Raw genomic sequence first — 25,413 nt, forward strand, 5'->3', positions numbered from 1 at the left:
GAGCACCCCTGCACCGGCTCCCTCCCTCGTGGGGGCTCGGGATGGGGTGGGCAGGGGCAGGTGGGCCAGGCCATCTGACTTGATACAGCTTGTTGAACACTCGGGATTGATGGCGCTCTCGCGGGACTGAAAGGCTGGGTGTAGAGTCTGCAGCTCCAAAAGGCAATTGTCTGGCTGGTCCCAGGATGCAGGGCTGAGTGAAGGGACGGAGGAGGGGTGGGGAGGGGCTGAGGGAGCTTTGCCGGGCCTTGGCTGGACCTGCTCTTCAGCAAACGTTTCCTGAGCTCCTGCCACGTGCCCAGCCCCGAGACAGGGCGGCCCGGCCTTCTTGGACCTTGCCATCAGCTGGGCAGAGACCCGTGCTGCAGTCAGTCCTGGGGAGAGCACAGAGGAACGCGGCGGGGGGGGGGGTGCCTTCCTGCTGATGTACACGGGCCTGGGGTCGGTGGCTGCCCTAAGGTGGACACGGAGAGATGGAGCCTCAGGTGAACAGAGAGGCTCCAGGGAGTGTCTCAGAGGAATCGGGACAGGAAGGGGGACCACAGTCCTCAGACCTCAGTCCTAGACTGTGAGTTCCAGGGGGGATAAATAAAAATAGATCCAACTGAGATGTGTGGGAAAACTGCAGAACATCGAGGTAGAGAGGAAATCTTAGCAGTTAAGAGAAAAGACAGTGTAGCTCCAGAGACAGGGCAAGTCGGGTGGACTCTCTCAACGACCCCAAGTGCCACAGGACATAGGGAGGAAGAGCCTCAGTGCAGAGACGGTGACTGCAGCCCGGCTTTCATGCTGATGAACTCCTGCGAAGGGTGGGTTTCACCTTCTGTGGACCCTCCTTATAAGACTTATCATCATCAGATGTGTGTCAGCAAGAGGAAAAGAGAACTCAGGGTTCTCCCTCAGCGGAAGGGACAGCAGAAGCGGCCACGAGGATGGAAACTGGCAAAGTGTTGACAAGTGTCATCAGGTGTTCATGGTTTGAGAACGTGTGTGTCTAAAACAGAGGTGACAGTAAAGCTCTAGGAGCAGTGTGCGCTCCGGGCACGAGCACGTATGCATGGTAGATTTTCTAGTGTCCACGTTAAAATAAATAGTAAAAAGGAACAGGAGAGGAGGACTTCGCCTTCCAGCGCAGGGGGTGTGGGTTTGATCCCTGGCAGGGGAGCTGGGATCCCGGGTGCCTCCCCGCCAAGAACCAAAACTTAAACAACAGAAGCAATACGGTAACAACTTCAATAAAAACTTTAAAAATGGTCCACATGAAAAAAAATCTTTAAAGAAAACAGGTGAGATTGACTGCAATAATATATTGTATTTAATCAGCTAGATTTAAAATACTGTGCTTTCAGCATATAATCAACATGCAGACTATGGGACCCAGTACCTTCACGCCACAGGCTTCGATGTCAGAGTGTTTTTCGCGCTGAAACCTCTCAATTCCGACCGCCCCTGTGCAGAGGGGTCGCCAGCCCCTGGGGTGGTGGCTGCCGCTGTGGAAGGGGAGCCTGGACGGCAGGACCAGAGGGAGGGGTCCGGGCTGTCCGCGGGCTGCCGTTGAGCCTGGGAACGTGCTGGCCTCGGCCTGTGACAGCAGGTGATGGGGGCACAGGTGTTATTCATACCTCGTGGATTTCCAGGCAGAGCTGAAGGTCTAGTGTTGGGGCGGCCGCCGTGCCCCGCCTGGGGTGGCGTCTCAACCCACGGGGGGGTTCATTCCGCACGGCCTCCAAGCCGTGACCATCTGGGGCCCGGGGGTTGGGCATTGGCTCTCCAGCTCCGGGGAGAGTCGGGCGGGTCCCTTGGGAGGTGGCCCTGGGGTGCTCCCTCAAGGTCAGCCAGGGTGACCGGGCCTTGTGGGAACTTAACCCTTCGTTTGATGCCAGGTTGCTTGAAATGAGTAGGAACGACTTGATTCTAACATTTTCCTGTAAAATCAGTGCTTGGGGATGAGAAGAGAAAGCCGCCTTCCTGGAGGCTTTGGAAAAAGGCTGGGACAAACCCCTCCTCCTGCTTTGCCACCGTGGCAGCGAGGGCAGGGGCTGCGTGCCAGGGGCCTGGCGCGGACGGCAGTGCCAGGGAGAGGCCACCCGGCAGACAGCTCAGGACAAATGCGCTTTGTGGATGAATACTGGTCATCTGAACTCATGTTCATGTCGTTTGAATTAGCGTTTTCATAAGCAATAGAGAAAGACAAAGGTTCTCGAGGAGAATTCCGTTCTGGAAGCCCAGAATCTCCTGTGGGAAGAGTTGGGCCCCGTCCTCGGCCACCCTCCCACCTGAAGCCTGTCCGGCTCAGCAGATGCTTCAGAGCCCCACGTGTTCGGTGCACGTGGCCGTCCGCTCCCGACTGTTCCCGAGACCCTTGACAGAAAGGGGGTCAAGTGCCTGCCGGGATGTGAGTACAGCCGCTGCGTCCGCCGTCTGGGTTTATGTGGGTATATTTAAATTTCAGGTCTGTGCATAGATACTTTGGGCGTCTTTCCTCCTGAGTATACAAAGAGTTACTTTAAAACATAGGTTTCTGACAGATGTCTGTTCCTGTCTTAGCAGCTCTCAGCTCCTAAAAAATTAGAAGGCTTTTCTTTTTTGACAGATCTTTGCATCAGTTCTGGCTCTTTCTGTGTAATTGTACTCCGGTTATCCCCGTGGCTTTTTCTAAACTGAAGGGGCTGAACTACGAACAAGATGGGCTACGTGTGACTGCATATATCGTAATTGTAGGGTGAAAACACTGCCTTCGCTCTGAAGACATAGCCCCTCGGGTTTGCTTGGGGAGGGGCAGCTGTGTGGGCATGAGAGGAGGTCACAGGGCAGTGGGCCTTCCTCTGCCAGTCCTGCTTCTTCTTTTTAATTGAAGTATAGTTGATGTACAATATTATATGTTACAGGGGCACAGCACAGTGATTCACATGTTTTCTAGGTTATCCTCCATTTATAGTTATTATAAAATATTGGCTGTATCCCCTGTGATGTACAATGTATCCTTGTAGTTTATTTGGTACATAATAGTTTGTGCCTCTTAATCCCCTACCCTTATCTTGCCCCTCCCCACTTCCCTCTCCTCCCTGGTGACCACTAGTTTGTTCTCTGTATCTGTGAGTCTGCTTCGTTTTTGTTATATTCACTAGTTTGTTTTTACTTTTTTGATTCCACCTATAAGCGATATCATGCAGTATTTGTCTTTCTCTGTCTGACTTATTTCACTTAGCATAATACCCTGCAAGTCCATCCATGTTGCTGCAAATGGCAAGATTTCATTCTTTTTTGTGGCTGAATAATATTCCATTTTATATCTATTTCCCACCTTCTTTATCTATTCCTCTGTCCATGGTTGCTTCCAAATCTTGGCTATGGTAAATAATGCTGCTATGAACATTGGGGTGCATGTATCTTTTCAAATTAGTGTGTTTTCATTTTCTTTGGGTATATACCCAGGAGTGGAATTGCTGGATCATAGGATAGTACTATTTTTAGTTTTTTGAGGACCTTCCATACTGTTTTCCACAGTGATTGTACCAATTTACACTCCCACCAACAGTGTACGAGGGTTCCCTTTTCTCCACACCCTCTCCAGCATTTGTTATTTGTGTTCTTTTTGGTGATAGTCATTCTGACAGGTGTGAGGTGATATTTCCCTGTGGTTTTGATTTGCATTTCCCTGATGGTTAGTGATGTTGAGCATCTTTTCACGTGCCTCTTGGCCATCGGCATTTCCTCTTTGGAAAAGTGTCTATTCAGGTCTTCGGCCCATTTTTTGATTGGGTTGTTTGTCTTTTTGGTGTTGAGTTGTATGAGCTGTTTATATATTTTGTATATTAACCGCTCATCTGTCATGTCATGTGCAAATATTTTCTCCCATTGAGTAGGTTGCCTTTTCATTGTGTTGACGGCTTCCTTTGCTGTGCAACAGCTTCTAAGTTTAATTAGGTCCCAATGTTTCCTGTTGCCTTTTGCCAGCTCCTGTTCTAACCAGACGCACCACCAGGCTGTCCTTCCTGTTCTAACCAGACACACCACCAGGCTGTCCTTCCCCTTCTAACCAGACACACCACCAGGCTGTCCTTCCCAGTCTGAGGTCGCTGTGCTTTGGAGAGCTCTTTTGTTTCCTCTTGGTCACGAGAACACACGACAGCAAATGAAACGGTCACGTCGTGTTCTGACAGGACACGTGGCCTTTTTCCTGGGCTTCCTTCTCTGCATAGGCAGTGTCCCGCCAAGGACAGGCCTCACCTCAGAGCCTCCCCCCCGTCCACCTTAGGCCCCCCCAGGCTTCTGCTGCAGGTGACCAAAGGGTTGTGTGTGGTTTTGTACCCTGCTGTCCCCCTGCCCCAGTGGGCTAAGGGCTGGGGTCTGTGGTCGCTGGGTTCCCGTGCGGCTGCCCAGTCCTGGACAGCCTCCTGCTCTGGACCATGCCAGGACATCCTCAGCCGCTGGCCCGGCAGCCCCACCTGTGGCCCTGTCACCGAGCAGGCCTGGCTCCTGGCTCCTCACCCTGGGGGACGGGCAGGGGCTGACAGCTGCTGGGTCGAGGACCAGCCTCCTGGCACGGCCTTCCCGAGTGACCGTCAGCAGCTCGAGGGCAGCCTCATCCCATTTCCCCGTGGGCCCTGAAAGGCGGTGACAGCTGCCTGTCTCCCTGCCCAGTCCTGCCCCCTGTGCCTTGGTGGTCAGCCCATGGTGGGCTTGGGCCATGGCCAGGGACCTGCCAGTGCACCCCCAGGGGCGTTCCAGGCATAACTGCCACAGGGGTTGGCCCTCTTCCTCCCAGAGCTGGGGGCGTCCCCGGCAGAGGGGTGGCAAGAGCACAGGGGGAAGTGGGTGGGTGACCTCTGGCCACATCGTCACGTCCTCTCCCTGGGCCTCCTGGGTTCACCCCGACTCTGCCCCTGGGCATCCTCGCTGACCCCAGGCTGGACACCCAGCCCCTCACTGAGATGGTGCCCTGGCCCGTCACCTCTGTCCCCAGGCAACCCCCTGATCTGTATTCTGTCATTACGTATAGATTGCATTTTCCAGAATTGTGTATAAGTGGAATCAGTCTGTCTGGGTCGGCTTCCAGTCACCCTACATGTTTTGAGGCTTACCCACATTGGAGGGTGTCAGTGGCTCCCTCCCTTTTATTGCTGAGGTGGGTTCCGCCGTGTGGACGGACTGCAGCTAGTTTGTCCATCGCATGTAATGGACGTGTGGGTTGTTCCCAGGTTCTGACTGTTACAAATAAAGCGGCTCTGAACATGCGTGCGCAAGTCTCTGTGTGGACGGCGGCTCTCACTTCTCTTGGGATGGCTGGGTGTAGAACGGCGGGTTCATACGGTCGGTGAATGTTTAACTTTTTGAGAAAACTGCCAAACCGTTTTCCAAAGGTTGGACCACTTAGCATCGCCACCAGCTGTACGAGGTTCTAGTCGCCCTGCACCCTTGCCAGCACTTGGTGTGCTCAGGTTCTAAACTTTAGCCATCCTGGCGGGTGTGAGGTGGTAGGTCACCGTGGCCTGAATTTGCACTTGCCTGATGACCACGTGTTGAGCATCTTTTCATGTAGGTCTCCTTTTTTTTTTTAACATCTTTATTGGAGTATAATTGCTTTACGATGGTGTGTTAGTTTCTGCTTTACAACAAAATGAATCATTTATATACATACATATGTTCCCATATCTCTTCCCTCTTGCGTCTCCCTCCCTCCCACCTAGGTCTTCTTTAGTTGTGTCTGTTCAAATCTTTTGCCCATTTCAAAATCCAGTTGTCTTCTGACTGAGGTGTAACAGTTCTTCTGTATCTCAGGTGTAAGTCCTCTGAAATAGACATGTTTGACAAATATCGTCTCCAAGTCTGTGGCTTGACTTTTCATTTTCTTAACAGAGCAAACTTCTGAATGTTGGTGAAGTCCAGTTCGTTTATTTGTTTGTTTGACTAGTTCGTGCTCTTTGTGAGCTATTTAAGAAAACGTTGCCAAGCCCAGGGTCACTAAGATTTTTCTGTTTGGGGGTTGACGGTTGTGTGTGTGATGAGCGAGGCTCCAGGATCATTTTTTTGCCCATGGCTGTCCGATTTTTCCAGCACTTTTTGTGGAAAGGATTCTTCTTCTCCATCGCATTTCTTCGGTGCTCTTGTCAAAAATCAGTTGGCCGTGTGTGTGTGGGTTTATTTCTGGACTCTCCATCCTGTGGCATCCCCAGGCATGGTAACAGCCAAGACCATCCCTCTCTATGCCCAAACGCCCACCTGGCTGGGCACTGACTGTAGGCTGGTTCTAAACACGGGAACCCAACGTGCAGCATTCACACCGTTGGGAGGATGTAACCAGGTACTGAGAAGAGGAAACACCGCCTGTGACACTAAGTCTGTGCCCTTGAGGAAGAATATTCCAAGCATCCAAGGAGAAAAGGACTCTCCTTTGGGTAACCGTTCTGGTCTGGATGGCCCTGTTTGCCCTTCCTCCCCGACTCGGGCCACCTTCTCACCTGAGCCCTCAGGTGGCCCCCTTGTGGACACAGGCTGAGGGCTTGCCTCCCTGCCTGCCTCCCAGATGGCCCAGCACTTAGGACCTGCCCTGCCCGGGCCCCCACTTCAGCCCAAACCTTCAGGAGGTGGCCGCTGACTGGCGCGTGGGCCAGCCTGTCTGCAGGAGCTGCCCAGGCTCCCGCCTCTCCCCACCTCGAGGGAGTCGGGGTGGGCACACGGCGGGGGTGGGGCATCCAGAGCGGGAGCCCACGGGCTGTTCAGCTTTTGCCACCGTTGCGGATTCACGTGAAAAGTTTTAATTATCTGTCCACTATTGCTGAAGGGAGTCTTTTTATTTTGTGTGGCGTGTGGTTTTGCCCTGACCTGAGAACCTGCATCTGAATTATTTCGCCGCAGACCCTGTCCTTGTTCTCTGAGCAGACACCCAGTTGTTTCTCTTCTGCCATGTGTCAGAACATCCGCCTGTAGTTTTTCCTCTAAAAATGCATAAAAACCAAATACAGGCTCTTGCTGGACTGTATTGCAGGTAATTTTTATCCTCTGGGGAAACGGCACATTGGTGAGAACAGGTGTTCTGTTAGGATGGCTGTCTTTAAATGGTGAGAGCTCATTGTCTCTGATCCGTGCTTTTAGTGACGAGCAACCTGTGAGTCAAGTGCTTCTAAGTTTTATTTGATAAACTCAGCAGCAAGTGTAATAAAAAGGAGAATTTGCCAAGGGAGCTCGGTGTGGGCCCCAGCGAATCTGCAAGCCGACTGGACGGCCTGGAGCCGGCTGGGCCCACGGGTCCAAGGGCCCCTCTGCCCTCTCCCTGCCGCCACCCCATTCCCCACTCCCTTCTCCCCACTCAACACCCCAGACCAGGCCCCTCCCCCTTCTCTCTGCTCCAAGTCGCCTCCCTGCTTCTCCCATCAGGAGCAGAATCCCAAACCTAACAGGTTTGAACACGAAGACCTAGACTCCAAATCCGTGTTGCGAACTCTTCCCCCCGTGTTGTGTTCCACGTCAGGACCCTGTCGCCTTTCCTGTGCAGCACTTTGGTGGAGTGGGCACCGTGTCCTCTTGTGGAACCATCTGGAACCCTCCGCATCACACAGAAAGGTCGGCGGTACTGACACCAGCCCTGCACGGACACAGGCCAGGGCGCGGTGCCCATCCTGCTTCCGTGGGGCCGTCAGAGGGAGGCCATCAGAGTCAAGGGCGGGGCAGGGGGACAGCCTCCAAGGGATGCGAGCTGGTGCCCTGGGCAGCACACCACGGGGGGCCCACGGCAGCACCACCGTGACGAACAGAGGCAGGATCCGGACCATGCCCTCGCTCTGGGGGAGCCGTTCACCAGGCCCCTCCCGCATCCCTCCGGACTCGGCCAGCAGCATTCGGGTCCGGGACCGCCTCCGTCCTGCAGGTGTGTCCCCTGCATTGACGGAAGGCTTGTGGGAAGAGAGTGTCCAGAACACGGGGTGAGGCTTGTTCTTGGAAGCACAGGAGGCGAGTGGGGAAACCCGTGGCCCTCGCGTGTGACCCAGGGCGCGTGAACCTGACTCCCTGTCTGCGGCCTGGGGCGTCCGGGCATGCTCTGGAGGACCCAGAATTGTGGGCATTTTCACCTCCGTGTGTCCGTAGGGCCTTGGGCGGAGCTGCTGCCCAGGGCAAGTTCACACAGTAAGTGGAAAGAAGCTGGAAAAAGACACGGTGGTCCCCTCTCCTGCCTGCTTGTGCTGTGGTGCACCTGGTTGTCAGGGTGGGGAGCAGGGAGGGTGCGTTCCTTTCTCGTGGCTCCTGTGACCACAAAGTAGGTGGCTGAGAACAACAGGAATGTATTCTTTCACAGCTCAGGAGACCACGGTCTGAAAGCGAGGTGTTGGCGGGGCTGGTTTCTTCTGGAAGCTCTGAGAGAGAGTCTGGCCCTTGTCTCCTCCGGGTTCTGGGGGCTCCAGGCGTTCCTCGGCCTGTAGACGCGTCACTCGGATCTCTGCCTGTTTCTCCCATGGCCTCTCCTCTGTGTGTATGTCCCCTTCCCTCGTAAGGACACTTGTCATAGGAGGCGGGGCCACCCGGGTAATCCAGGAGGGTCTCATGCCAAGACCCTTACCTTCCTTCCATTGGCAAAGACCCGTTTTCCAAAGAAGGTCACATTCACAGGTTCCACGTGGACTTTTGAGGGCCATCTATCCCACCTGCTACAGGTGAGTAGGGAACACCTCGGGGGTCCCAGCGCAGGTGATGGGGAGTCCCTTCGCCTTGTCCCAAGGAGTCTCTGTACAGCAAGTTGGGTCCTGATCCTGGCGAAGCGGCCGCACTACACAGTCCACACCTGCCCACGGCTTTGGTGAGGTCATATGGCGGTTGCAGAGACGACCCTCATCGCTGCAGACAGAAGGCCCAGTGTAGACCGTGCGTCTGTCTACGGGGCTGTGGACGAGTAGATCTGGTCAGACCCGAGAGCGCCTCGGCAACTTCACGCGCGTGTGGAAAGATGGCGGGAGCAAAGGAGACTTACAGATAGACGAATGGCAGCACACAGAAGGATGCTCTACGGCGTTGGTCACCAGGGAAACGCAAGTCCAGGTGACACAGCACTTCACGCCCACCGGGACGGCTAGAATCAGAAAGCCAGACGGCAACAAGTGGTGGGGAGGACATGGAGAAATTGGACCTTCAACACTGTTGTTACGTGATCAGTTTTATTGAGATGTAATTGACATGCAGCGCTACACGAGTTAACGTGTGCAGCATGAGGAACTGACTTACACACATCCCGAAATGGGCATCACAGTAAGTTTAGTGAACATCCATCTTCTCACATGGATACAACATTAAAGAAATAGACGACGTTTTTTCCCTGTGATGAGCACTCCTAGGACTTTCTTAACTTTCACATGTAACACACAGCAGTGTTAACTATATTTATCATGTTGTACATCACATCCCTAGTGCTTCTTTATCTTACAACGGGAAGCTTGTACCTTTTGACCCCCTTCGTCCAGTTCCCCCTCCCCACGCTGTCCCGCTTCTGTAACCAGAAATCTGATCTTTTTTTCTATGAGTTTGTTTGTTTTTGAAGTGTAATTGACCTACAACACTATGTTAGTTCCTGTTACACAACACAGTGATTTGATGTTTCAAAATGATCACCAGGCTACGTCTAGTTATGATCTGTCACCACACAAAGCTATCACGTAGTTCTTGGCTATATTCCCCACACTGTACATTTCATACCCGTGGCTCATTTATTTTGCAGCTGAAAGTTTGTCCCTCTTAATCTCCCTCACCTATTTCTATCCTCCCCTCATCCCCCTCCCCTCTGGAAACCACCTGTTTGTTTTCTGTATCTATAACTCTGTTTCTGTTTTGTTATGTTAGTTAATTTGTTCTGTTTTTTAGATCCCACATATAAGTGAAATCATACAGTATTTGTCTTTCTCTGTCTGACTTACTTCACAAAGCATTATACCCTCTAGGCCCATCCATGTTGTCTCAAAAGGCAACATTTCATTCTTTTTTCTGGCTGAGTAATATTCCATTGTGTATATGTACCACATCTTCTTTATCATTCACCTGTGGATGGGCCCTTAGGTGGGTTCCATATCTTGGCTGTTGTCAATAATGATGCAATGAACACGGAGGTGCAGATATCTTTTTAGATTAGTGTTTGCATATTTTTCAGATAAATACCTAGAGGTGGGATTGCTGCATCATATGGTAGTTTTATTCTTAAGTTTTTGAGGAACCTCCATACTGTTCTCCACAGTGGCTGCACCAATTTACATTCCCACCAACAGGGCACAAAGGTTCCCTTTTCTCCACACCCTCGCCAACTCTTGTTATCTGTGTTCTTTTTGATGATGGCCATTCTGACAGGTGTGAGGTGATATCTCATTGGGGTTTTGATTTGCATTTCCCTGATGACTAGCGATGTTGAGCATCTTTTCATGTGCCTGTTGGCCATCTGCATGTCTTCTTTGGAAAAATGTCTATTCAGATCCTCTGCCCATTTTCTGAGGTGTTTGTTTTTTGATGTTGAGTCGTATGAGTCCTTTGTACACTTTGGATATTAACCCCTTATCAGATATATCGCTTGCAAATACCTCCCCTCATTCAGTAAGTAGCCTTTTCATTTTGTTAATAATTTCCTTCACTGTACAGACACATTTTAGTTTGATGTAGTCCCATTTGTTTATATTTACTTGTCTTCCCCTTGCCTGAGGAGACAAATCCAAAAAAATATTACTATGACCAATGCCAAAGAGCATACTGCCTAGGTTTTCTTTTAGAAGTTTTATGGTTTCAGGTCTTACATTTAAGTCTTTAATCCATTTTGAATTTATTTCTGTAGATGGTATGAGAGAGTAGTCCAGTTTGACTCTTTTGCACGTAGCTATCCAGTTTTTCCCAACACCATTTTTTGAAGAGGCTGTCTTTCCCCCACTGTATATTCTTGCCTCCCTTGTCGTAGATTTATTGCCCATATAAGTGTAGGTTCATTTCTGGGTTCTCTGTTATGTTCCATTGAGCTGTGTGCCTGTTTTTGTGCCAATATCATACTTTTTTGATTTCTGTAACTTTGCAGTATAGTTTGAAATCAGGGAGTGTGATACCTCCAGCTTTGTTCTTCTTCCTCAAGATTGTTTTGGTTCTTCAGGGTCTTTTGTGTTCACATACAAATTTTCAAATTATTTGTTCTAGTTCTGTGAAAAATACCATTGGTATTTTGATAGCGATTGCATTGAATCTGTAGATTGCCTTGGGTAGTATGGTCACTTTAACAGTATTAATTCTTTCAATGTATGAACACGGTATATCTTTCCATGTGTTTGTGTCATCTTCAGTTTCTTTCATCAGTGTCTTATAGATTTCTGAGTACAGGTCTTTTACCTTCTTAGTTAAATTTATTCCAAGTTATTTTATTCTTTTTGATGTGATTGTAAATGGGATTGTTTTCTTAGTTTCTGTTTCTGATAGTTCCTTGTTAGTGTATAGAAATGCAATAGGCTTCTGTATATTAATTTTGTATATGGCAGCTTTGCTGTTATACGATTGTTAAGTGGTGCAGCCACTTTGGAACACAATCAGTTCCTCGAAAAGTTTAACGCAGTTACCACATGACCAGGAATTCCACTTCTAGGTTTATGCCCAAGAGAAAACATAGCCACACAAAACCCTGTTCATAGCAGCATTATTCATAATGACCAAGGTAAAAACAAATGCCCACCACCTGATGAACGGATCAACAAAATGCAGTCCATCCACATGGTGGAATATTATTCAGCTATAAAAAGGAATGAAGTACTGACACATGCTACTGCATGGATTAACCTTGAAAACACGCTATGTGAAAGAAGCCAGACGTGAAAGGTCACATCTTGTATGATTCCGTTTACTTGAAATACCCAAATTAGGCAAACCCGTAGAGACGGTAGATGAGGAGCTGGGGGAGGGATGACTGGAGATGGGTGTGAGGCTTCTTTTGGGGGCAATGGAAAGGTCCTAAAGTTAGATCCTGGTGACGGTGCAGACTCTGTGAATATACTAAACCCTCTGCACTGCATACTTTAACCGGGAGGATCTTACGGGATGTAAGTCACGTCTCAATAAAACTGTTTCTAGAAGCCAGGATTACACTCTTTGGAGACAGGGTGGCTGGGCTCATCCCAACCCGTTGGAGCCGCCGGTCCACAGGTCAGCACCACCCAGGTGGCCCTGGGTGAGCTGCTGTCAGAGGGTCTGGGCCCGAGGTGGCAGCAACCACACTGGGTTTCTAAGTCCTTGGGTCCCTCAGGGGTCTGGAACTGTGCGTCACCCGCTCCTGCTCACCAGGGGCCTCCCTCATGGTGGCTTCCAGTGACGTCCGACCTCTTAGGTCCTCCCAGCGGGACATCCCTTGGGATTCCATGTTCCTCCCCAACCAGTGTGTCCCTAGGACCCAGGAGTGGCCTCTGCCAGTCCACTTCATCCCAGCCCGGTGGGGTGATGTGCCCAGGAGTGGGGGGGACCCTCATGGGCCCCAGGCTGGGTCGGCAAAGCAGAGATCAGGGTGACCACCTGCAGTGATCAACGTGGCCCGGAACCCGGGACCCCTGTTTGGGTCTTTTGATTGCTCCTCTGATTAAACAAATAAGTTCAGTTCACATGAGTTCTGATTAAGTCACTCAAATCCTTCCTGAAGGAGAGGAATAATTCACAATAAGCAATTTAAATTTCCACTTCCCACGAGCGGACTTCCATCCGTCCTAGAAGCTGAGAGGATTGCGACCTCCCCTGGGCTGTTTCCTGGGCTGCCGTCCGCCAGGCCGGGCCAAGCCCAGGACTTGTCCCCGCAACGGGGCATGGCCAGTGGCACCCCAAAGGCCCAGGGCCCCTGGGACAGTGTCCTGTGGCTGTTAGCAGAATGTGAACAGAATTGATTGGCATCCTAACAGGTTTACTATGTAATAGTCTTAAAAATAACATGCTTTTTAAAGAATCTTAAGCCTATTGAAATTCAAAGACAAGATCTCCTGCAGTGTGAAAGCCCACTGTCAGATACCATTTGTTCCGTTTGGTGCTGCGGTGACTCTCCCCCTCGAGGTCTGTTGCCACCCTGGGCTCTTTTCCTCTGCAGTTACGGAAGAGCTTCTTTCTGACCCACTGCAGCTGCTGCGGTTGAATTTCTCGCAATCAGTGTTCTTGGCGTGTCATTACACAGCACTTGATTGAGAGTTTTATCTGAGAATCCACTCTCCTTCTGAAAACCCTTCGCTAGATGCTCAGTTACCTCCAGGCATCGTGTCTGCAAATACTGTGGCCAAGGCAAGTGTGGTCACCTGGGATGTTGCAGGGCCCCGAGCCCAGGTGCTCCCCTGGAAGGGGGGTGTCCAGCCCGATAGGGGATACCTCATCCTCACAGGGCCAGTCCAGCCTCCTCCCAGGGCTGGGGGCTTGATATTCCAGAGAACTTCCTCCCAGGGTGGGGATCCGTCTCCAGATGAGACTACAGCAGAATTATAAAGGGGCCCCTCGCTGTGCCCCACGGGCAGGGACCCTCTGCAGTCAGAGGGTTTTCTCCTGAGCCATTGCTGGGCTGCTCTCCAGAGTGGCCGGCAGTGAGGAAGCTGCCCCCTCGGAGCTGGCTGTGGATTTCACTACAAATGAGACCAAGTCAGCTGGGAGGAGCACCGCTCGGTGAGACAGCAGGTGCAGGGAACTGACTTACTGGATGTCTAAACTGGTCCCAGAATCTAAAGCTTTCAGGGTACTAATTTAGCAGACCATCTGGGAAGCTGCAGAAGCCTGGGCTTGCCTCAGGGCAATCCACGGTCAGCTCTGCGTAACAAGGTTCTTATAAAACATCATTTTGGACAACACTGGTTATAGAGATAAAAGTATTTGAAACAAAAATTTAGTGAGGTTTAAAACTGTCGCAGGGCTTCCCTGGTGGCGCAGTGGTTAAGAATCCGCCTGCCAGTGCAGGGGACACGGGTTCCAGCCCTGGTCCGGGAAGATCCCACATGCCGCGGAGCAACTAAGCCCGTGCGCCACAACTACTGAGCCTGCGCTCTAGAGCCGACGCACAACTACTGAGCCCACGAGCCACAACTACTGAAGCCCGCCCACCTAGAGCCCGTGCTCCGCAATAAGAGAAGCCACTGCAATGAGAAGCCTGCGCACCGCAATGAAGAGTATCCCCTGCTCGCTGCAACTAGAGAAAGCCCGCGGGCAGCAACGAACACCCAACACAGCCAAACATAAATAAAATTAATTAATTAAAATAAAATGAAACTCTGTCTCAGAATTTAGGTGAATCTCAGGTGTGGATAAGATTTCAGGACTATTTTTGCTGGGGTAACTGGACCCTAGATGTAATTACATTTTGCATCTCCCCCGTCCCCCCAGATTTCTCTGGGATGTGGTGCCTTGTTTTTGGGTGTCCACGTTCAGCCCCAGGCTGTGTTGGGGGAGTGGCCTCGGGCAGTGTCTGAGCTCACTGTGAGGTTGGGTTACCTCCACTCACCTGGGCTTCCTGAGTACCACTCGACTGGTGTGGTGTTTCAGTCCTTGCCTTGCTGTGCTAAGGAGGAGGTGCCCCTCCCACCAGAGAGGGACTTGCCCTCTCACAGGCACCCCTCCTGTGGAGTAGGGGGGAGCATTCCATTCTGTGTCTGGACCATGTGTGTCCACTTTTCCTCCCAGAATTCATTCCACAGCTGGCTCAGTGGAGGTTTTCTGGAGTGGAGGTGCCTCTCCAAGCCCCCTAGCCCAGACTCCAGCCCAGGCCCCGAGCTGGAGGGCTTGGGGAGGGCCTCCCCTGGCCCACTGGGAACCAAGCCCATAGCCAGCGCTGCGCCATTTTTGAGCCTGAGTCTGGAGAAGTGCTTCCCACCAGCCAGGCCTGGCGCTGGCCACGTGGCCTCAGGTCGGGGCCAGGGTTCGGGGCTCTGAAGGGTCGGAGACTAGGACTGGGCCTGCTCTGGGTGCTGGACTGTGGGCCAGGGCTGGCAGGCCGAGGGGCCAGGTCCACTTCTGCAGGCGGGCGGTTGAGCGGCCCAGACCCCCAAGTCCGCGCCGGCGCGTAAGCGTGGGCGTGCGCGCGCACACACACACACACACACACACACACACCCCGCAGGTGCACACACGGGCAGTGGGTGGTTCAGCGCTCCCTGGCGAGCCCTGCAGAGGCGCCGGCGTCCTTACCCTCGTGCTCGCCTGCGTTTCTGGGGCTGCTGGTCCTCGGCCTAACACTGTGACCTCCCCGCCTTCAGGGGCAGCGGCCCCGAGGCCCAGCCTCGCTGCGCCCTCCTGGCCGTCGCGACTTGGTCCTGCCCTGTGAGATGTGGGGGGCCCCGCGTTTGAGGCCCCAGTCTCTTCCTCCTTCCCCTCCGCACGCTCGCTCTTCCGGGCTCACCTGGACACCTGCGCCCCAGGGCCCCTCCGCGTGCCCTGCCCTCTACCCCTTTCCGGTTCTCTGCACCCCGGCCCTTGCGCCCTTGCCCACCTCCCCGCCCTTCTCTGGGCGGCCCCTTCTGCCTGACTCGAAGGACCCAGGGGCCCGTGGGCAGCGGGCATGCGCGGTGGCTGCGCCTGTCCCCGACCTGGGACTCCGGGTGGAGGGGTTGCTCGCACCCTCGCTGTGGGTCACGCCTCCTCCTGGGGTTGAGGCCCCCGTGGGGCTCTGCCAGCAGGACGTCGGGGCGTGTTCAGCCGAGTTCCGGGACAGGGCGCTGGGGGTGGCAGCGATGCTCGCAGGAATGACGTGGTTCCTTAGCGTCTCATTTCTCACTTATCACGGTCAGTTGACTCCACCGCCGCGATGACCGCACCAGGTGCAGATCCCCCGGGCGCCGTGCGAGGTACCCCGTGTGCTTTAAGCCCACTTTGCAGGTGATAAACTGAGGCCGGTAAGGTACTGAGCGGGACTTGAACCTGGAGCCCACCCTGGACCCGTGTCCAGCACGCATCCTCTACATTCGGTGCCCACCTGGTTCCTCTTGCCCCCTGAGCCTCAGACTCTGCTCCCATGCTCTGGAGGGCCCTTGATTCCTCTAACCTAAATGGCTTGTTTTGTTATTATTACCACAGGGGTAAAATAGTTATTGATGCAACTCGAACGTAAAGCCATCAGCCTTTCCTGGGCAAGCACTTGGCAGTGTTCTGCGGCAAAGGGCTGCGCCCTTGAGGCAGCAGGGTTCACAGTGGCCTGGCTGGCCTCCGCACAGCTAAGGACAGGCCACCTGTGGTGCCAGGTCAGGCTGTAGGCACGTGTGGGGCCAGCTGACTGTCTGCTGGCACCTGCCCAGGGTGGGTGGGTCCCGGGGTTCGGCAGTGATGTGGTCTGCAGCCCAGGACAGGGCCAGCCTCCCGGGGGGAGGGATGCTCCCTGGGCATACAGACTCGACACGTGGTGTCTGTGCAAGCTGACCCCCTGTGGGCCCGCGAGCCTGGACCCTGAGCCACAGAGCCTGAGGCCTGGTGGGACCTGCTGGCTCACCCTCCGGGCCACATGGTGCCAGCCGGGATGATGGCTCTGTGCTCTCTTGTCCCCATCACCCAGCAGGAGCCAGTAGGGAAACTGAGTCACAGGAAGAGGCCTTCCTCTGTCGGGGGGCCAAGTGACAGGTGAGACTGCCTGCTGGCTGTGGGATACGGGGTGGACTTGTGGGTCTCGCTCTCTGAGCCTGAGCTTTTCCTTCTGTAAATTGTTGGATTCGGGGAGCTAGATGACGCACATTCAGCACTGGGTGGTTATCTTTGTGATTCAACTGCACCCAAACCCTGCCCACCCATTCCTACAACCACCAGGGATGGGCCCCCCTCTAGTCTCGGTAGGAAGCAGCTGGCTGCCCCAGGGGCTCCCTGATGGGGGGTGCTGGGCAGCCTGAGCGAACCACGGGCATGGTGATGTGCCTCTGGTCGGTCCCGTACCTAGGCCTGAAGGCCACAGGGAGGGCAGGTACCCGAGTCCTGAGAGAGAGCAGGGGCCGGAGGGGCACCCAGTGGGAGCCCTGGTGGAGAAGCCTGGAGGGGGGAGGGGGCAGCTGAGTGGGGGTGGGGCGGGAGTCACCAGCCACCCGCCATCCACGGGCCAGATGGCAGGGCTGCCACCATGTGACTACAGGAGTGTGTGCCTATCTGGGGCACCAGATCCGCTGATGGTGGCTGGCGGTGCCGCCGGGTCAGCGCTGGTGTACCGACGCACTCCTGTGGACAAGGCCGACCTTGGGGATATGGGTCATGGCCAGCCGGGCACTGCAGAACTCAGAGGGGACAGAAGCGTGGTGGAGAGTCGCAGGAGGGTCTGGGTGAGTGTTTGGAGGAAACGAGGGGTCCCAGCCCTGGTGACCAGTGGTCAGTGGGTTTCCTTGGCAGTCCAGTGTGGCCTGGTCAGCTTCTCCCGCGCCCAGGGCCTGAGGATCAGCGGGTGGTCGGATGCACAGCACGGGGAGCAGCCAGGTTCGGAGTGTGTGTGACCCGAGGCTTTTCGCTGGTTTCTCTGCGATGCTCTTGGATTTGGGTGTGGAGTGGGGAGTCCGAGGCTTCACGGGAAAACTGGTCCAAGCGAGGCCCAGGGCCTGGGCTGGGCTCTTAGGCACCCAGCCCTCACGCCTGAGCTCCCTGCGCTCTGTCCAGCTGAAAGGCCCACCTGGGGGTCCAGCGAGATCCGCAGGGCTCTCTTCTGCTGAGTGTCAGGGTGGTGGGGGTCCTGTGGGGTAGTACGTCTCGGGAACCAGCGTTTGGAGCCTGGGTCGTGTCCTGGGACAGCTGCCGGGGGGCTGCTGGCGGGGCAGGGGGCCGGGACTCTGCGCAACCGGGGCTGCACTCCATTGCTGAGCTTGCGAGGCGGGTGTGAGGGGGCTGGTCCTTTCTGACCTGGCCGTGCTGCCTGTCCTGCCATCTGTCCCGCCCACCTGTCCCACCATCTGCCTTCTCTTCTCGTTCCCGTCCGGGAGCTTGGCCGTGACTGCGCTGCTGCCCTGCAGTGACAAAGCATCCTTCTGAGGTTCTTCCGCTGCAGTGTTTACTTCCTATTTGGGAAGCGAGAGGCGTGAGAGAGCTCCTGCCCTGGTCACTCTCACCTCCTCCTCTCTCCCACATGGGCTCCTGAGTATCCTTAGAGTGAGACCTGGGCTGGCTGCCAGCCCTGCCGTGTCCACTGATGTGCCCTTGGCCATTAGTCTTCTTCATCACTGGGCCACCTCACAGAGGGGTCTGGGTGTACCCGCTGAGGCACAAGCAGTGCTCCGCACCGGGCTAGGGACACTCGTGGTTCATGCCACATTCTGCCGCAGCCCAGCTGGCCAGCCTCACAAAGGCTGGGTCCCTCCAGCATTGTCACACGCCTGGCTCAGACGGGCTCCTGAGGGCGGGGCCTGAGCTCACACCCACCTGCATCCTGTATCCCACATCTGCATTCACATCTGCATCCCGCATCCCCATCCTGCATCGCAGAACAGGTGTTTGAATGAATGGATAATTTCATCAGCTTAACAAAATTAGTTCTGAGCTAGTCAGCTTTTGCACTTTGGACTGATTCAGTACTGCTGTGTTTTGGGGTGTTTGAGGCTTCTTTGGGGCTGCTTGTTCACTACTCTTCTAACCTCCTAAGCTAAATGCTACCTTCATTAATTTTATTTTTGTCTTGTAACACTGGAATCTGTCATTGCTATGAATTTATTGTGAGAGAATATTGACATCGTGTGCCAAAAAAGACATTCCTACTGGGCTGTATTTTATTCTCTTATAGTTTTTATTTCAAAACTGGGTGAGTACTTCTTCGTATTTATATCAATTGATTTTCTTTGCTGTGGACATTTTACTTAGGGACATTTAAAAGTCTAATTTAGGGGCTTCCCTGGTGGTCCAGTGGTTAAGACTCTGCGCTCCCAGTGCAGGGGGCCCGGGTTTGATCCCTGGTCAGGGAACTGGATCCCACATGCCGCGACTAAGAGCCCGCACGTCGCCACGAAGATCCTGCATGCCGCAGCTAAGACCTGGTGCTGCCAAATAAATAAATAAATACAAAATAAATAAATAAAAGTCTAATTTATAATTTGATTTTAAATGTTGTTGAACGAGGCTTCCTGATTCAAACCAAAGAGAGAGAGTTCCTGTTCCGAATCTTTACCTTCCTCCAGTCGGCAGGCCTTCGAGTTGGCCTGAGGGTGACCCTGCCCTGCTGGACCGATTTAGTCCTGAGTGATGAGCCGGCTGGAGACTGCTGTGTTTGCTTCATTCTCTGCATACTTAGAAATGGAAATGTAGCACCAAAATTTTCTTTTGGATTCTGTTAATCAGCACAGATTGAGTTTTGTAAGTTGTGTTCATTCATTTCCTGGACTTCTGCCCGGAGGCTCTGTCTCCCTAGCGTCTGGGGTGTCCGGGTGAGGATGGCGGCCGCACTCGGTTAAGATTCTCCTGCTGCTCCTTGGCATCCCCGGGAGACACAGGGAACTTTGGATTCTTCTTTGGAAACGCCAGTCCTGAGGGGGCTGGAAAGCTGTCTCAGAATATCACTTAAAATTTGAAAATCAAAAGAAAAAATCAAAAAAAATTTAAAAATCACACAGATCTTTTGTTTCTCAACAAAATAAAGATAATTGTTAGGTTAAAAAAAATTTTTTTATTCTCTAGCTTCTGCTGTGTGTGTGCGCGCTCAGCTGTCTTTTTGCTAATGGTCCACACATTCGTAGGTGTGCTCTTAAGGTCTTTGATTGATTGAAAACAAAGCAAGGTGAGCCCAAAGGGTTTGTCTCTGTGCATCGATTCCAAGGTGGCAGATTCCACCACGCCCACCCCGTGCCCTTCGCAGGGAGAGCGGGAGGCTGTTCGTGGTCACGGAGACGTTTAGCCCACGCAAGGCTTGTGGGGGTTGGCTGGGGTCCTCCAGGACTGGGTGCTGTTGTCTTCTTCCCTGGCCTCTCCCCGGGCAGGCAGGCCCTTTCCAGTTCTCCACAAGCCCCACTGCTCCCTTTTGTCTTCTCCCCCATGTAGGTGTCTGCCAGGCCCTGAAGACACGAGATTGAACCCCGGTTGGGGGGTCAGAGGGCAAGGGTGTCTCTCCCTCCTCCCAGCTTCTGAAACTAAGAGGAGGCTCCAGGGTGGGAAGTGGGTCCAAATGGGCCTTAATGGAGGGGTGTGGGTCAGGGTGGGGGGAGCTTGACTCAGGGTGGCAGGGACAGTGGGTGAGGGCACCATTCAGAGAGTCAGCCAGCTCCCCACCTCCCAGACCCTCTCCTTCCGTCTTTCCTTCCGGTCAGCACAACAGGAAAGGGGCAAAAATGTACTGCCAGCCCCTGACCCCAACCTGGTTCCTGTCTCATCACAGAGGGATCACTGGTGGCCCTCCTGGGCGTGAGTCAGCTGAGCCCATGGCGGGGGCCAGGGTCTGGACCTGCCCCATTCCTGGCCATGTCCCCAGCCCTGCATCCTTGGCAGTGGGTGTGCAGGTGCCTTTGCTGGGTGTGTGCAAGGATCGGTGAATCCTCGCCACTCTCCTGTGGAAAAGTCCCAGGGAGGTCTCCCATTGGCCCTGCCTGGGTCACATGTCCGCCTCCTGGGCCAATCACTGAAGCCCCCCTCCCCCCTGCCTGAGGTCGGCTCAGCCTACCTGAGGGGCTTACTCACCACCCCAGGGGTTTGGGCCAGCTTCCCGAGTGACCCAGAGTCAGGCACTGATGAATGACCAAGTCCCCTGAGCGGAGGAAAGAACCACCCTGGGACGGGCCACGTAGGGGGAGGGGGCGGAATACGGGCTCCATCGAGCAGAGAGCTGAGAGAAATTACAAAAATAAGTTACCTTATGTTCAACAAAATGTAGGGTGTAAAGACAGCCATGTGCTGATTCTTAGGTAGAAGAAGGAGGGAACCGAGGGTTGATTGGGTGTCTTTCCTTCTCTTCTGTCTTTCTCTGTCCCATCCTGGAGGGCACCTTTTATAAAAACATGTTTGAGGGCTTTGCAACCCTTCCCGTGTGCTTGTCCTAATCCTGGAGACTCAGATCCAAGGGGACAGACCTTGGCACCTCGGCTGGAGGGAGCACAGCGCCGAGGCCTGGGGTGGGCGTGAGCGTGTGGACAGGACAGCACGTGGCCGGCGGGGCTGGAGCTGGGGACAGACCTGGGCGGTCACGTGGCCGGCAGGACGGGCGGAGGCGCACGGAGCTGGGCCTTCGCTCCAAGGGTGGGGTTACGCCTGAAGACCCAGAATCAGAAGAACGCCCCGTGCCTTTCGTGGGAGGTGAGCCTCTGAGAGAAGCGTTTCCCGCCACAAAGCCCCGCACCTCCTGGGTCGTGGAAACTGGGCTGAGCGCTGGGAGGAGGCTGGGGAGCGGGCCGCGCCCTTCCTTCAGCGGCCGCCTTCATCACTTCAGTTTAGTTTAGGACTAAAACTCCTTTCTGAGCGCTGATTCCACCGTCCCGCGCCCCGGCCCTCCCCAGCCCTCGTCTGGGGTGCTTCTCCCCGCCTCCGGGGCCTCAGGGGAGCCGGCGGGGTGACGGGCCCCGCCCACGGTGGGGACAAGGCCACGCCCCCCCGGGCGGCGCTCACCCCCTCTCTCCCCGCAGCGGTCGGACCCGCAGCTGCTGGCGCAGTTCTACCACGCGGACGAGGAGCTGAGCCAGGTGGCGGCCGAGCTGGACAGTCTGGACGGGCGGAAGGACCCCCAGCGCTGCACGCTGCTCGTCAGCCAGTTCCGCTCCTGCCAGGTGAGCGGCGGGACGGAGGGGAAGGAGGGCGCGGGCCAGGGGAGCCGTCTCAGGGAGGGAAACCGGACCGGAGTGGGGCCGGGGGGACATCCCGGGGGACAAGAGCAGGTTGGAAGGGGCGGGTTCGCGGGACACCCTCGGAGAGGGACGTGGGAGGACGAGGAGCCGGCACGGGGAAGGGGACGACGGCCCGCGGGGCCGCCGCAGAGCTGGCAGGGTGGCGACCTCCTGCTGCAGGGTTCAGCTGGTCCTGGACACCATGCTGGGAATTCCTCTCGGTTCCCTGAACCCGGGAGGCTTCACCAGCACAAGAGCACGTGGATGAAGCAAGTTTTGTCAAGTGACCGTCTGGGTCGTTCACCAAGTTCCAGAACCTTCTCGGTGTATTCAGCCCACCAGTCTGAGTCTCCACCGGGGAGGTGAGGGCTGTGCGTCCTAGATCACAGGGGTGGGTCTGGGGAAGCAAATGTCCCATCGTGTGTTTCAAGCATCAAGGGTTCTTACAGAATCCTTGAGGGGGCGGGAAGAGTACACCCCATCCCATTCCCATCTCTCAGGAGGGTCCAGGGACCAAGGGGACAGGAGGGTCTCCCAACTGGCTGGTTTGTCGATGCCCTGCTTCCCCACCGGAGGATGTCCTTCCTGTGCCCTCAGCTTGCCCACCGCTGGCAGCGAGGAGGCGTCTCTCTGCCCCCTCCCCCCACCACAGGGTGGGGCTCCCTGCAGGGGGCTGTGTTTACTCCCAAGGCCGCTTATGCCCCTCACTGGCTATTGTAACTGCATGTTACACAGAGTGACCGCGTGGGGTGCAACTCGGCTTGTGCCTTGAGAGCCTCGGCAGGGAAAATCAGAGGGGGGGACGGCCCTGGGGGTGGATGCGTGTGAGGCCGCTCTAAAAAGGTCGAGAAACGAATCATAAAAATCAGCCAAAGTAGTTCACGCTCACATAGTGACACAAGCATCTTTCACTTCTCACTGCTCTCTGAAGACCCCTGTGTCGGGGTCCCCAAAGCCACGCTGGGCTTCCAGCAGGAGGACACGCAGGGCTCACGTATACTCAGGGCTCTGATCCATCGCAGTGAAGGGCTGTGAAGCAGAACCACCGAAGGGAGAGGGCCTGGGGGCGAGGTCCAGAGGAAACAGGCGCTAGCTTCCAGAACCCCGTCCCGTGGAGTCACGCGGGTGCGTTCCACCCCCAGCGACACGCTGTCCCCAGGGAAGCTCGTCAGAGACGCAGAACCGGGGCTCTCATTGCGGGCCCGCAGGCTCCGCGGGCCCCTCTGCCGGGCACACACCGAACTCCAGCCCCGGGGAGGGGGGAAGGGTGTCAGCACAGACACAGCAGGGGAGGCCCAGGGAGCCCCCCATCCCGACACCCCAGCTCCCGGACGCCAGCCCAGGGCCAGCCTCGCACGCAGGCCTCGCAGAGGGCGGCAGCCAGGCCTGCCGGGAGGACTCGTCTCCCCACAAACGGGTGGCTGAAAGTTGTGGCTGAGGCATCCTGGGTGCTGGCTCTGTACTCAGCTGCCCGCCCCAGGAAAACGGACTTAGAAGAGGCGCCAAAGTGAGCCTCCCTGTGTGTACCGTGACTTTATAAAGGCTTGTCACTGTCACATTTGTTTCACTGGCCAGTTACTGGGGCTCCTTGTCTTGTCAGGGGCTCGCACTACAGTGAATTTCTACAAAGCTCAGCTATTTAGGTTGGAAAGTCACTTTTATTTCTAATATCTCTCTTGAAACAGGTACTTTTTTTTTTTTTTTTTGGCTGTGCCTATCGGCTTGTGGGATCTCATTTCCCCAACCAGGGATTGAATCAGGGTCATGGCAGTGAAAGCCTGGAATCCTAACCACTAGACCACCAGGGAACTCCCCGAAACAGGCATTTTGCCATTTCTAATTTTCATTGACCTTCATGATGCTGCCAGTTCATTTGTTCATTCATTCCTTCATTCCTTCATTCAACAGCACTCACTTGCAGAGGTGCCCCTGGGCAGAGGGTGGATGATGTCATAGAAGGTGACATCCTATGTGACATAGGATGATGTCACAGGCAGGCGCAGGGGAGGTGGGCATTTGGCAGGCCGTTGCGGTCAGGGAGGGGCTTCGACAAAGGCCGAGAGCATGGGGTGATGTGTGTGATCCCAGCACGAGAACCGAGATAACATGCAGGTCTGACGGACGCGGCTGGCTGCAGCCCACTCTGCCGGGTCACTTGCTGGCCTTGATCTTAGAGCACAGTTGCCCTGGGGAGGTCACCCAACTCCAGATTTAGCTGGTCCCCCATCCCCTGAAGTTCCCAGCACCTGTGAGTCAGCTCTAGAGGATGTGGACGCCCCTGCCAAGTGCCCAGAGGTCATGAACTTCTCGGCCCTGGGTAGTGGCTCAGCCCCCTGTCAGGGGCACCTCAGGCCTCCCAGGTCCCATCAGACCAGGTGGACCCTCAGCTGAGCAGGGGGCATCTGTGCAGAGCACGCCTGGCAACGCCAGCCTGGCCCGGCTCTGCTTCCCGGGGGCCCCTGCGGGTCCTCACGTTGGTCTCAGTGCCGCTCAGGTCATACCTACTGTCTGGGGTCAGCCGGACAGGCTGGTTGGGTGTGGTGTTTTGAACCTTCTGACCCGAAATGGAGTCTTCTAGCTAAGTCTCCAGGCTGACCAGGCACGCAGCAGAGGCCCAGTGAACCGCAGCTTCTCCCGTGTGGCACTGTGGAGGGTGAGGCAGGTGCACCGCGGTTCAGCCTCACTGGGCTGACTCTCATCCCAGTTAGAAGGAATCTAAGTAATGCCCCTTTGCGTAAACTGAACTTCCTTCAGGAAAATTGTGGGCTAGGGCACACATGAGTATGCAGGTGGTTTCTGATGACGTTTGCACGGGTTTTCGTTTTCCTTCTTGCTTCAGAAAATCATAGAGGATTTAAGAAATCATGCTGCTGGCGCAGTAGGATGAAATGAATTCCGGATTGTTGTTATGCACTGAAGTGTGTCCCCCGCCCCGCCCCCAATCCATGTGTTGAAGCCCTAACTCATAGCGCCTCAGGTGTGGCTGCATTTGGAGGTGGAGCCCTTAAAGAGCTGATTAAGGTAGAATGAGGTCACTGGGGTGGGCCCTGATCCAATCTGAGTGATGTCCTTACAAGAAGAGGCAGTTAGGACACAGACAGGCACAGAGGGACGACCACAAGAGGACACTAAATCCCTTATCAGACGATGACTTGCGAACATTTTCTCCCAGTCTGTGGAGTAGCTTGTCATTCTCCTAGCAGTTCTGCGAAGAGCCTAAGTTTCAAATTTTGATGCAGCCCAATTTACCTATTTTTTCCTTATATAGATCATCCTTTTGGTGTCATATCTAAGAAATCTTGGTCTAACCCAAGGTCATCAAATTTTCTCATTTTCTTTCAGAAAGAAAGAAAGGTTTTATATTTATTTATTTATTTGGCTGCGTTGGGTCTGTTGCTGCGCACGGGCTTTCTCTTGTTGCGGCAAGCAGTGGCTACTCTTCCTCGTGGTGCGCGGGCTTCTCACTGTGGTGGCTTCTCTTGTCGCGGAGCATGGGCTCTAGGTACATGGGCTTCAGTAGTTGTGAGGTTTTATATTTAGGTCTCTCATCCATGTTGACCTAACTTGAGTATATGGTGTGAGCTTTCAACCAACATTCATATTTTTTTTTGTAAATGAATTTTCAATTGTTCCAGCATCATTTGTTGAAAGACCATCCTTTCTCACTGAAAAGACTGTCCTTTTTGTACTAAATTGTTCTTGCACCTTTGTTGAA

At 54.4% G+C, this 25,413-nt stretch overlaps 1 protein-coding gene across 1 annotated transcript in view; it reads left to right on the forward strand.

Moving 5' to 3' along the window:
* The window catches only part of ZFYVE28 (zinc finger FYVE-type containing 28), a 111,230-nt gene that overhangs the window by 28,791 nt on the left and 57,026 nt on the right, over positions 1-25,413 (forward strand). Inside the window, exon 2 of the mRNA XM_027103926.1 lies at positions 21,501-21,641. Coding sequence (XP_026959727.1) covers positions 21,501-21,641 — 141 coding nt within the window. The remainder of the gene's footprint in view (positions 1-21,500; positions 21,642-25,413) is intronic.

Source organism: Aethalodelphis obliquidens, unplaced genomic scaffold (genome assembly GCF_003676395.1).
Source record: "Aethalodelphis obliquidens isolate GAN/ISIS:26980383/991018 unplaced genomic scaffold, ASM367639v1 scaffold6, whole genome shotgun sequence".
In the NCBI taxonomy this organism is placed as follows: Eukaryota; Metazoa; Chordata; class Mammalia; order Artiodactyla; family Delphinidae; genus Aethalodelphis; species Aethalodelphis obliquidens.